The 12572-nt window shown below is 44.7% G+C and overlaps 1 protein-coding gene across 23 annotated transcripts in view; it reads right to left on the minus strand.

Annotated features, from left to right (window-relative positions):
* ryr2a (ryanodine receptor 2a (cardiac)) overlaps nucleotides 1-12572 on the minus strand; it is a 256694-nt gene that overhangs the window by 75394 nt on the left and 168728 nt on the right. For all 23 annotated transcript variants that reach the window (XM_072666833.1, XM_072666821.1, XM_072666832.1 and 20 more), the window contains 13 exons: nucleotides 12107-12450; nucleotides 11871-11988; nucleotides 10841-11001; nucleotides 9704-9863; nucleotides 8843-8929; nucleotides 8233-8459; nucleotides 6259-7111; nucleotides 4482-4682; nucleotides 3748-3853; nucleotides 2887-3030; nucleotides 2439-2712; nucleotides 1705-1819; nucleotides 174-306 (listed from right to left, as the gene is read on the minus strand). In XM_072666833.1, coding sequence (XP_072522934.1) covers nucleotides 174-306; nucleotides 1705-1819; nucleotides 2439-2712; nucleotides 2887-3030; nucleotides 3748-3853; nucleotides 4482-4682; nucleotides 6259-7111; nucleotides 8233-8459; nucleotides 8843-8929; nucleotides 9704-9863; nucleotides 10841-11001; nucleotides 11871-11988; nucleotides 12107-12450 — 2923 coding nt within the window. The remainder of the gene's footprint in view (nucleotides 1-173; nucleotides 307-1704; nucleotides 1820-2438; nucleotides 2713-2886; nucleotides 3031-3747; nucleotides 3854-4481; nucleotides 4683-6258; nucleotides 7112-8232; nucleotides 8460-8842; nucleotides 8930-9703; nucleotides 9864-10840; nucleotides 11002-11870; nucleotides 11989-12106; nucleotides 12451-12572) is intronic.

The following is a 12572-nucleotide window of genomic DNA, read 5'->3' on the forward strand; positions in this document are numbered from 1 at the left end:
GATCTCTTTTATGGTAGAAAAGGAGAAGAAGCCCCATGTGAAAGTTTGGGCTCCCCAAAAGATTTAAGCTCTCTGGCTTTTACAAAGATCTCAACCCACTCACAGGGACTGTTCACTACCCAATAGCAAAACCATCAGTCAGCTTTAAATTAAAGACAAGTGGGAGCTGTTACCGAGACCCACGCTGCTGTTCTCCAGAAGATAACTCAGGTGGTCAAACATGGCCTTCTGGTTCTGACGGCTGATACGGCAGAAGTAGCAGAGAAAACGGCAGCAGTTGGCCACCATCTTGGGAAAAGTGATTTCCTATAGAGGCAAAAGAAACTGGTAGTTCAGGACAAACCATGCAAACCAGTAAAAACCAGTAAGAAGTAAACTACCTAAACATAGCAAGCTTTTGTGTACATTATTGTCATATCATAGTTACTGATATGTAATGTACACTAATGTTCCAGTGTGAGGACTGGATTACATTCAGTTTCAAGAGCATCATTGAGATCATTGGATGATTAGTAATGGATCACAAACACCACTCCAAATTATTCTAATCGTATTGAGCTCCATCACTCCAGAGAACATTGCTCCCAATGTGGAGTTCCAACCCAATGGCACACATTGGCCTAAAGTCACCATGCCCAATACCAGGATTGGCTAGATGTGTGCATTGGGTATGGTGACTTTAGGCTAATGTGTCCTATTCTGTAGAATCATGCTTAAAAATCCATCAGAACGAGGACCATTAATACAAGCACGCCCAATGGTGATCATACAGAAAAAAGAAAAAAAAAAAAAAATTTATTATTTATATTATTGCCAATTAAGCAACCCACTTGTTGGTTCTCTTTCACCATTACATATAATGCACCCAACACTGGAAGAGTGAGGACTGACACATGCCCCCTCCGACCAGCCCCTCCGACCAGTGCAACCAGCCACCACCTCTTTTCAAACTGCCGCCAATGCAGTATCACCAGGCAACCAATACACTCAGAGAAAAGCGCCAGGTATCCAGCTCTGATGTGTTGGCTCGGAGATGCCTATGTTGGCCAGCATCACACTGGAGTGATGGAGGTAAAGAGAGAGTAGTCTACCCTGGCTGCTGATGACACACAGCATGACCTAGGATTTGTTGGGGCCAGCAATCTTCAGGTCATAGTGTCATAGTGCCACCTGGAGCCTAGCAATGCTTTCCCATGGAGATTCTGTATTGTACGTTGTATGACTTAGCAATGGGTACACCTTAAATAAGAAGGGTGTGGATACTGTGGGTTGAGAGCATTTGCTGGGTTGAGAGTGGAATACAGATACAATCTAATGTCTTTAAGCAGGTGATGCATTACAGGCAATGGGCCTTAACTGTAAGTCAGATCAAGCCATTATGGAATACTGCAGTACATGTGTTGATTATGCTACGCATTTCTGCTCTCTGCTGGGTAGAATGGCTGATGAATTCTCCACTTGGTCTCTTTCTTAGTGACAAAACAGTAATTGTCTGTGGAGTGTATACCATGTGATGAAGTTCAAACCCTCTTTCAGCAGCGTTTCTGGGTAATGAGGTGCTAAATATCTGCTAGCAGTGTTCCAGGTGATTACCTAGTAATTATCTGCTAAGTCTGTGATACGCAATGCTGCTCTGCTGGATGTGTTGTAAATGATAAGGCTGTAAATGTCTCCTAGGTGTGGTGAAAGTGACAATGCCATTACCTTGGACTCTCCTCCACTTAGCACGTTGACCATGACCTCCATGACAGTCTCATGCATGCCCAGAGCCCTCATCAGGTTGGGGTGCTGGTAGAACACCTTATTGTTCATGATGTCACTGCAGAAGAGGAGGTACAATGGTTTTTGTAATGACATCTTCGGATTGTTGAAGACGTCTTTAGACATCTTAAGGTCTGCTCTTGGGATGAACTTGTTAGGATGGCCTGACCTATATGTTATCCCCTTATAAATGATTTTCCAGACAGTGGAACGGCAGATTTCTAACTGCTCTGAGATGTTTTTTAAGGCCCTTTCCAGACTCACCTGCATCTACAACCTTCTTTCTGAAAGCCCCAGAGAGCTCTTTGGATCTGGCCATGGTGATCTTCTTCACCACTCACTTCAACAATCAAGAGCAAATCAATCTAAATGTCTGAGGTTTTAAGACAAGACTCCTCCAAAATCCTCTCTAACTATGTTCTACTCTTCTGCAGCCAATTTCCTTCACTTGATTCTTATTTTATTCTGAAGTAGTAATACATGTGGGGGTGTCCTAACTTTTTCCTCACAGGAAAACTGCAGTTATATGGGTTATATTACCTCCATCTCACAATATTGTTGAAATGAAGATCAAATGTCCAAATATATTAAAAATACAAAGGTTTTCATGGGGCGTCACTATATGTATAATGCTGTGTGCTGACACTAAAAATGTGTGTCTGTGTGTGTTTGTTTACCTGAGGCCGCGGATCATGAGTTTTTCCTCCTCGCGGCCCATGCGGACGCTGAGCAGTGAGCGAATCTGTCCTAGGGAGGCCAGCAGATTGATGGTGTCCTCCACAGACACAGCGTTGATGGTGTATGTTTTGGGCAGTGCCCGGACAAGCCCTCCGATACCATCGTACTGTCTATGCAGCAGCACGAACATCGCCCGCACCAGCTCCGGATCCTCTATCACACACTCCTGCGCCCAGCGCACCATCGTCTCTGAAATTAGCTGCTGCAGAGTGCCTACAGGAGAGAGGGAGGCAAGAAGCAGTGTCATGTTTATTAGTTCTCAGAGAGGGTAGATGCCCAGGTTAGCTGGCTGGCACACCATGTAATGTTTATTGTTGGATAGGGAGGAGTATTACAGGAGTAATTGTAATAGTTGTAATAATGGTAATAACAACATGGTTGACTTACTGGGTTTCTTGGCTTTTTTTTTCTTTGGCATGTCGGCCATTTTCTTCTTTAGGTAGGCCACCTTCTCAACCAGAGACATCAGACGCCCTCTGATTGTGAAATCTCCGTCAGATTCACCTGCCTTCTCATCATCAATCTCTATACCTACAGAAACGTACATACATGCACACAGATACACATCCACAACATTATGATCAAAATGAATGCGCATTAACACTAATACTCAATATCACAACACACTCTCTCTCTCTAGCAGTCAAGTTCTTTAGCCTGCAGAGCTAAATGAAATGTTGAAGAGCTCATGCTGCCAAACTGACCCGCATGGGCAAATGACCAACAATCCTCCCAAAAACAAAGGCCTTATCAATGACGTCCAAATTAGCTGTCCAAACTGCTCCATTAAAGCAACAACAACAACTTTAGCAATAGAGAATGGGGTCCCTGTCATTACCACTCTGGGCCTGAACACTGCTCCTGCTCTATAGAACTTTGGAGAAGCTGCACGAGACGTCTCTCCAGAACTGCATAACGCTGCTTAATCCGAATCATATTACCAGAAAATCTTGTGATATTACTCTACCGCCTCAGTCCACATGCTTCTTTTAGCTTGTCAATAAATGCACATGCACTGCTGTCCAGGAGGTGGTGCTCAAAGCATGGTTGTATTAATGACAGTGGAGTAAAAGTGAATTACGCTCTTATGGTCCATATGATCTATAATATGAGATTAGACTATTACATCCACTTTATTACATGCAAATAACTGTAACCAAGACAACAGAAATGCATCTTCACGCATGCCATTCCTTCTGAAAAGGCCTTCAGTGCAGCCTCTATGTGTTATTGTGAAACTGGGAGTACCACAGTGGGTCATTAGGTCCTCGTGGAACTCCAGGAGCTGGTCTCTGATGTCCTCTGGGCACGGACATTCCTGCTTTTCGTCCTTGAAGCCCAGTAGCATGTTGATCTGAGAACACACAAGCAAACATGACATGTGCCACAGACTTCACAGTAGGGCATCTGTACTCTTTATTAAATATATCAAATAATTGTATTAATTACAAAACAAACAGTTGCTTCCAACACAGAACAGTTGTTAACACCCCTACTACTACTACTACCCTATTCTACTTTTTTCTTTTCCCCCTTCAGGTCCACTCAAATCATCAATGTACAGCCATTTTCTCTCTTTTAGTAGGTGTCAACCCAGGATCCTGCGCCCTGCATATATTTTCGGCTGTAACACAACACCTTCAACACAAGAAGGCCTTGTTAATTAGCTGATTAAGCATTAAAATGTGTGGTCTTCCAGGACTAGGGATGGAAATAATTAACTTAGAAGCTACATATCCATTACTTTTTAATTTTGTCAGTATGTAAACACTGGTAAAGTACCATTCAGTGCCCTGTCCACATGTGGACATGTGTTCATTGTTGTGACATCACAGCCATGATGACTTGAAAACAAGCTGCTATGTTTGGACTTGAAAGTGATTGGGAAGTGAACGGTACATTTAGACAGTACAATGTACAATGGTACGATCCCTAATCAGCCTGTGTCTTTACAAAAGCTCAGTCTTTGAAAGGTGCCTGACCTGTTCCTGGGGCGGTGAGCGGAACTCTTTGGTTTTGCGGGCGGTCAGGGCAGCTGACATGTTGAGCGCCTGCATGACCTCGTTATAACGGAAGCGCTGGTTGTCCTGTAGGCTCGCCACAAAATCATCCGAGAAGGCTACCACTGCCTCAATACGGTGCCGGACCTGACAGTCACACAGGTACTGCAGCAGGTGGCACATCTGAGAGTGTAGAGAGAGAGAAAGAGGGAGAGAGAGGGAAAGGCCTTTGCTGTCATGTAATTTGTTTGGTTTTCCTGAAAGACCAAAGACCTTCAATTACTTAATTTCTAGTCAAAACAGCAAGTAAGCACAGGTTTGGCATTTGTCAGCAGATACTTCTGAGGAGATCAGACAGAATCTAGTCCACTTGTATACGAAAACAGAAGGTCAGAGGAAAATAAGTGGGACAAAAATTTGTTTTCCGGTTTCCCAGACCTGGATGAAGCCTAAGCCTATATAAAAAAAGGCAGAGTCTAAGCCTAGACTAAAGAAACATGCCCATAGTCAAACTCCCAACAACCGTAGACCACCTAACTGCCTCTGAGCTTTGAAAAGGGTCTAAAAAAACATCTTTCACTGGAAGGATGGAGAAAAACTGTAGAAGAAGACTAAACACTGTGTGTCTTCTGACAGGATGTGGAGCTGGTCAAGACGCTTTTAAAGGGAAAGCAAACAGAAACAACAGAACATGGAGTCCAGAAGTCAACATTATTAAATGTATTTGGATGATGGGTGTGTTTCTCCTGAACAATACTGATATTAGATTTAGCTGTTGAGACGTCTGGCACTTTCTGTGTTTTTTCCAGATGCTGAAAAAACAACTGGCCTACTTAATGGCTGTTTTGACTGGAACTATAATAAATGAGGGGTGAGCTCTGACCTCAGACAGTACAGTGTTGTTGTATATGGTGCTACATTGATTACCGGTGTGTGATTGCTTTTGTAGTTTGAATACTATTATTTGTGAAGTGCAGACCACGCTAGCTAAGGCAAGGAAGGAGAACATAAGAAATTTAGGCTGGAGTTTTAGGGAGCTTCGAGCGGATGGGACCCGAAGCCAGAACCCCCCTGCCAGGTAGAGGTTGAATATTCAGGAGGAGCAGGGGCAATGGTGGGTATATAACTCCGTTTAAAATGAAAGTAAAAAGAGTGAGACAGAAACTACACCTTGTTCTTGAAATGTAATAAAGATTTTACCAGCATATTTGTACTTTAATGAGGTTTTCAGTGTATGTCTTATTTCCCGGCTCTAAGCTTAATCAAGTCTAAAAGTAAAACTCCAAACTCCAAAGCAGAGAACTCACCATTCAATCATTTATGGAGCTCTAGGTGTATTATTCAGCTATTTTTCCTAATACAGAAACTATTGTGAATCATTTGGTAACCATTTGGACTCCCACAGGGTTCGATTTTGGGGCCTATGAAACTGATGTTAATTATGACAGTAATGCAGTTATAAGAGTGAGAAAGTACAGGCTTACATACAGGATCTAGTGGATTACTACAAGCTTTTATATTACATTCTTAGCATCATTAACTATTAACAGAAACTACCATTAAACTAATTTGTAAATTATGTAGTTATGTGTAGGAGGACTTGTAGTGTTGGTCCACATATCCTTGTGTTTAAATTAATTATCGGGTCCAGTAAGTACATTACAGCTACAAGCTGTGTTAAACTATGTGGGCCCTCCAGCAGTGCAGCTATAAAACCACATTCACATCTTAATTTTCAAAGCCCTTAATAAGTTCTGACCTGCAGTTTGACTGGTTCAGGCAGCTTCATCTGCAGCAACCCCTCTTTGGGCAAGCTACACTTTGTGCTGTCCACCTCCTCTCCTCCGCTACCTGTGGGGCCTCCCTCAGACCGTCTCTCCCCAGGACCACCTTCTTTATCCGATGTTCCAGACGACCCCTCAGCCCCAGGGCCCTGGGAGAATACACTGGGCTCAATAAGCTGCAGGATGGTCCTTAGGTCGCCGTTATGGAAGATGCCCATTATCAGCAGCGTGTAGAACAGTTTAATAAGTGGCACAAAGAGAAACTCTGTGCTGCCCCCTACTGGATCTCTAACATGCAGGCTGCCCTCCTGCACGGCTTCAGTCAGCATCTCCATGGTGCGGCTCTTCAGAGTCTCCAGAGGAAACTCGGGGCTGTACTGGAAGCAGTCACCCCCGGCAACACAGCCTCCATTGCTCCCGGTGACAGCACTGACAAAGTCTGGTGAGGAGAAATGCATGCGTGGGCGCAGTGATGTGCTGAGGCCGATGCCCGGCAGGCCATGCTTCTTCTTTTCGTCCGGAAAGAGCGTGATGCTCTTGGTTTCGTCAGTCATAGGCACGATGTACTCACTGTTCATCATGAGGCGCGCCGTGGCGTAGCTGCTCAGGTGGATATCGATCAGAAGGTCGTAGTAGCCCGTGCGCAGCAGCCCTGGCATGTACTTGTTCTGGATGGCCGACAGCAGCTGCGATTCGTCCACGTGGCTGCAGAGGGCGCTGGCCACCCGGTTGTTGCCAAGCGCACACACCGCTGAGTAGAGCCGCAGGGTGTGATAGTGGAACTTTAGAAGATCACGCTGCTCTGTCAGCTCCAGGATGTCCACCGACCTGGAACCAACACACACTCAGTACAGTGCAAAAGTCTTAGGCAGCCATGAAATGTAAGTCAGTGGTCACTACTCAGAATGTGATGGTCAGTAAAGGTATTTAAAATCCCTGGTCTGTCCATTTATCAACTTCACCTACCACTGTTCCGCCATCTGTTTCTCTGCATACTTTGTAAGCCTCCTTTCACCCTGTTCTTCAGTGGTCAGGACCCCACAGGACCACCACAGATCAGCTATTATTCGAGTGGTTGGCCATTCTCAGCACTGCAGTGACACTGCCATGGAGTGTGTTCTTGCGCTGGTGGTACAAGTGGATCAGACACAGCAGTGCTGCTGGAGTTTAGAGACACTGTGTCTGTCCACTCACTGTCCACTCTATTAGACACTCTTACCTAGCTGGTCCACCTTGTAGATGTAAAGTCAGAGGCAGAAGCTCATCTGTTGCTGCACAGTCTGTGTTGGTCATCCTCTAGTCCTTCATCAGTGGTCACAGGACACAGCCCGCAGGACACTGTTGATGTTTCTAACTGGTGGACTATTCTCAGTCCAGCAGCACTGCTGTGTCTGATCCACTCAAACTAGCACAACACACACTACTAACACACCACCATCATGTCAGTCAGTGTCACTGCAGTGCTGAGAACGACCCTCCACCCAAGTAATATCTTCTCTGTGGTGGTACTGTGGGGTCCAGACCATTGAAGAACAGGGTGAAAGGAGGCTAAAAAAGGATGCAGAGAAATAGACAGTCTGTAATTATAGACCTGTATGGTCAGTGGAGCTGATAGAATGGCCGGTTCATTCCAAACCAGGAGTGGTCATAATATTCTGATATGACTTTTTACGTTTTGCTTGTTTTTTATAGAGAGTTATTTTTTCTAATGAGATTATTTTTTTCAGATATTAAATTTTCTATTAGATTTGCTGTTAATGAGCGACACAATATTTCCCATAAATCATTACTGGTGATCTTCGCCAAGAAATTATGGAAAAACTAACTGAAAGGTTAGATTTCTGTCCTGCTTTCTGTCCTGATCACTTTGTTTTATGCCCATTTTGCTCATTTTTTACCAGTACTAGAGGATTTTTATATATATACTATATATTGCATATGGGTGTTACCTGTTCTCCTCAGGTATGTGCAGGGACATAAACTGCAGCGGCTCCGGGCACTGCACCATCCAGCCGTGCCTCTCGTTGACCCTGGTGACCTCTGACCTGAGAAAGTGATTGGGCACTCGGCTCCAGAGCACAGGTGTGAGGAACTGGACGTGGAGGCGGGGCGGACACTGAGGCACCGGATTCTTCTTCTCACTTTTGAACAGGCCTGCCGACAGTGGCATCACGTTCTGACACACACACACATACACACACACAATGAATTACTACACTCTGTACAGTGTTGTGTGGCTTTAATAGCAGCATATGGACACACCTTACTTGTGTCCATATCTTTGTCCTTGTTTGTTGATAACAGTGTGTCTCACAGTGGCACAACCCGCATTAGCCAGTCTATTTTAGATCACTTAACAATAGCTGAAGCAGCTTTCAACACGCTAATTTGTGGGATATGTGTTTCCATCACCTGTTAGGTACAGTAGCTGTGTAACTCCAGTGCAAAACTAAAGAAGCAAACTTTAGATAGCAAACATGTCTTGGCTAAATGCAGTGTATTTATATGATTAATATGTGTGAACAGGTTGTGTGTGTGTGTGTGTGTGTGTTTACTTACCTTGATGCGTCCTAGCTCAAACTGGAAGACATTAGGGCTGGTAGCCTGGGCAAACACTGCAGGAAAGAGCTTAGTACTGGGCTCCACCTACACACATAAACAAAGGTAAAAGTAACACTTACACATAGACTCATACTTATTCACTATAACTCATACAGAATATACTACGTGTCCAAAAGGTGTAGACGAGGGTTCTTTAAATTCAGTCCTGGAGGGCCAGCGTCCAGCACAGTTTGGCAACCCCCCCCCCCCCTCAAACAAACCTGGATCAAATTGTCTGTCGTCGGTTGTAATGGATTTGTTTTAACAGGGAAATCGCCAAACTGTGCACACTGACCCTCCAGAACTGTACTGGAGGAACTCTGGTGTAGACACCTGCTTATGCAGCATTTCTTCTGAAATCAAGGCTATTAAAAGGACGTTTGTCCCCCTTCTGCTGCAGTAATGTCCTCTACTTCTCTCTAAAGGCTTTCCACCAGCTGTTTTTTTTTTAAGATTTGATTGTATTCAGCCACAAGAGCATTACTGAGGTTGGATGCTCAGTTCGGGATCACAAACGGCAATCCAACTCATCTGAGGCCGATCAGCAAGGCCTTAGCAATTGTGCTCTCTCGGCCTCCAGCTGCTGATGGCAGGCAGCATAACTCAGCAATAGGTGCAACGTTATGGAATTCATGAATTAAAAAGTGTCTGGATACTTTTGGACATATAATGTAGATTATATCATCACAGTCACATGAAGAACTTCTCTTTTTTACCAACAAACAGCAATGCTTTGCTGCCCAAACCCACACATACCCAGTTGATTCTATACCTATAACCCCCCCCCACACACACACACACACACACACACAATCCTACCTGATAGTAAGTGCTGAGCTCCTTGCCATTGGTGGTGAAAGTAAGCAGGCCACTGGCTGTGTCAACCATGCAGCCGATTTCCAGACCATTGTTATTGCGGCCCTGGCCCGGGTTATTACTTTCCCCAGCCCACACCATGTAGCAGTTACTACGCTTGATACTGCAACAGACACCAGATCACCACAGCAAAAGACACAACAATTACAAAACCTCAGCACTCTTAGTACAACATGATGCTTAATACTGTGACACACAGTGCAACAACACTTAGGCCGCTATCTTACACTCTGTGCAGGGTGCACTGCGTTGCTCATTGCTATTTTACACCCTGCCTACAGTATTTTCACACCTTCCACCTGCGTCATTTAATAGCAACGGTGTTTGCCAATAAATTTATATTTATGTGTTCAGGTACATTTCTGGCGTATTGCTGTCTTGGCAACGGAAAACACAGGTGAACCACTGACTGAACACAGCCTAGGCAGACGTCAGCAGTCAGACATTTGTTGCTATCTTGGCAGTAAATTGTCAACACAGGTCCGTGCAGCCCAACACTTGTACACCCCTGCTTTGCGCCATGAAATAGCAATCCGCCAAAGTCAGGCCTCACCTGGCTCTTAAAGGGAATGGAGAGTGACACGCTGATTGGTTTATTACACGTTACGCCCGAAACACACCCATGAATAAGTAAGAGACTTAGTACATGCCTTTTGTGCGTATAGAGCCACACAAGGCGTACTTTTCCCGTTGTTACAATAGCAAGGACACACCGATACGCCCTAAATCAAGCTGCATGTTGTGCGGTGGACGGCTCGTCAAAAGATCGCTAAAATAGGGCGCTGAAAGAGTTCTACTAGGGCCTGACCATAATAAACTACTCATTACTGCAACGTTGGTCTTTTTGTTAAGGAGCCCATGATTGCAGCTCTTCTCATTCAATACTGCACCTTCAGCAGACTGCGCTGGACAATGCTGGCAAGAGACCTGAACACATGGTTAAAACACCCTTCAGTACATAAGCAGGCTGTATGTGTTCTGTACGTGTTCAACAGCTGTCCCTTCTTCATGTGCAATGTGGCTTCCCTGCCACTGACAACTACCCAACCGCAGACCTGTGTCGCTGTTAGCATCACTAACCTCTCATGAACTTTGCCCTTCTCATCGCCGAGGGTAACAGTGACTGTTCTGACTTTGTCCAGCTGAAAGGCCGGGTCATGCTGATGGAAATCCGAGGTCACCCAGCCAACCCACACGCTGGACGGCTCCTGACCCGGAAAGATCCGCACCGAGTAGTAGTACTGACATACCAAAGAACAAGCAAAAATAAACGATCAACACATGTTTGATGATTATGACGAACATTATAATATAATAATATTATATTATAATTCAGTGATAGTTCTCAGTGATGGATCTCTCAGCTTGTCCAAAAATGCATATCTAAAAGGTGTCCTTTAAGAGTGGCTCAAAGCACAAATTACACTTCCCAACCATGGGGAAGCCCAGATCCATGAAATGCCAATTCTCATATTTCATATATTTCATCTGCTTTCATTTTCTGTTGTTTATTTGTTACTGCACTTTACCAAAGACCACCCAGCTTCTGTTTTTAGAATCTGTACCTCTGATTACTTGGTGTTCCTTGGTGTAGCATGACTACCGGCTACATGACCAACTGGAAGTATTGGTCATGACAAGCTTTACCAAAGGCAGTTAAATGGATTCAAGTGAAGATGTTGCAGTAGTACAGAGTGAGCAGCATAACTTATCCAGGACACTGTCGCTGGTTGACCAATTTTGGTAGGAACTGACCCATAAGACCTGCCTGAAGTTTTGGAGGTGCTCTGACCCAGTCATCTAGCCATGAAAATTTGCCCCTTGTCAAACTGGCTCAGATCCTTGACCATGTTTGCCCATTTTTCCAGCTAACACATCAACTGCAAGAACTGACTGTTCGCTGCCCAACATATCCAGTCCTTGACAGCTGCCATTTTAGATGAAAGTCAATGTTTTTCCACTTCACTCATCAGTGGTACTAATCTTATGGCTGATCGGTGTATATGCAGAAAAATCTGTGGTTCCTCAGCTTTGGCCTTTTTTATTGGCCAAAAAAAACAACAGTTCAGGCTCTGCATGTTAGCATCAATCTGTATGTGGATGTTCTCACCGTGGACGTCTGCATGAGGTACTCAAAATCATCTCTCTCATCCGCCAACACCTCCTCTGAGAGACGAGCTGAAGAGTTACTCGTACTGAAGTCAGGTTTAGACCTCTTCAACATGAACCTGCACAACAGTTAAAGCTCAGACATGGGAATAATGTAGAAGATAATGCCCTGCACTTCTATTAATCCATCTCCATCTTGAGAGCTGATCAGCATAATGAAGGAACACACCCACTCACCTCTGTTTGAGCTTGGAAGGCTTCTCCTGGTTGTAGTCCTTATGGTTGTTGAACTCGTCCTTGTCTTTCTCCGGGCCGTTGGAACCCATGTGGCCGTGCGCGCTCTTCATCAGCACTTCAAAGTCAGACACCGTCTCAAAGTCCTCCAGGTCCTTTTTCGGGGAGAAGAAGCTGCCGTTAGCAGGTAGCGTCCCACCGGCTGATTTAGCGAAGCCCTCGGCGCACTCGATGGGCATGCTGAGGCGGTAGAAAACGATGTCCGTGTTACTGTTCTGTGACCCGAACGACCTCTGTGTGACCTTTAAGCATGGAGAGCTCTCCACTGTGCCATCAATTCTCGTGACCTTTTAGAGACAACCAGACACACACAAACACACACACACACACCAAAAATATAAAGGAATTCTGTTGAATTTTCTGGTAAATTATGTGAAATAGACGGAGCCGATGATGTAGTTTAGAATCA

This window comes from Salminus brasiliensis, chromosome 22 (assembly GCF_030463535.1).
Source record: "Salminus brasiliensis chromosome 22, fSalBra1.hap2, whole genome shotgun sequence".
Lineage (NCBI taxonomy): Eukaryota > Metazoa > Chordata > Actinopteri > Characiformes > Bryconidae > Salminus > Salminus brasiliensis.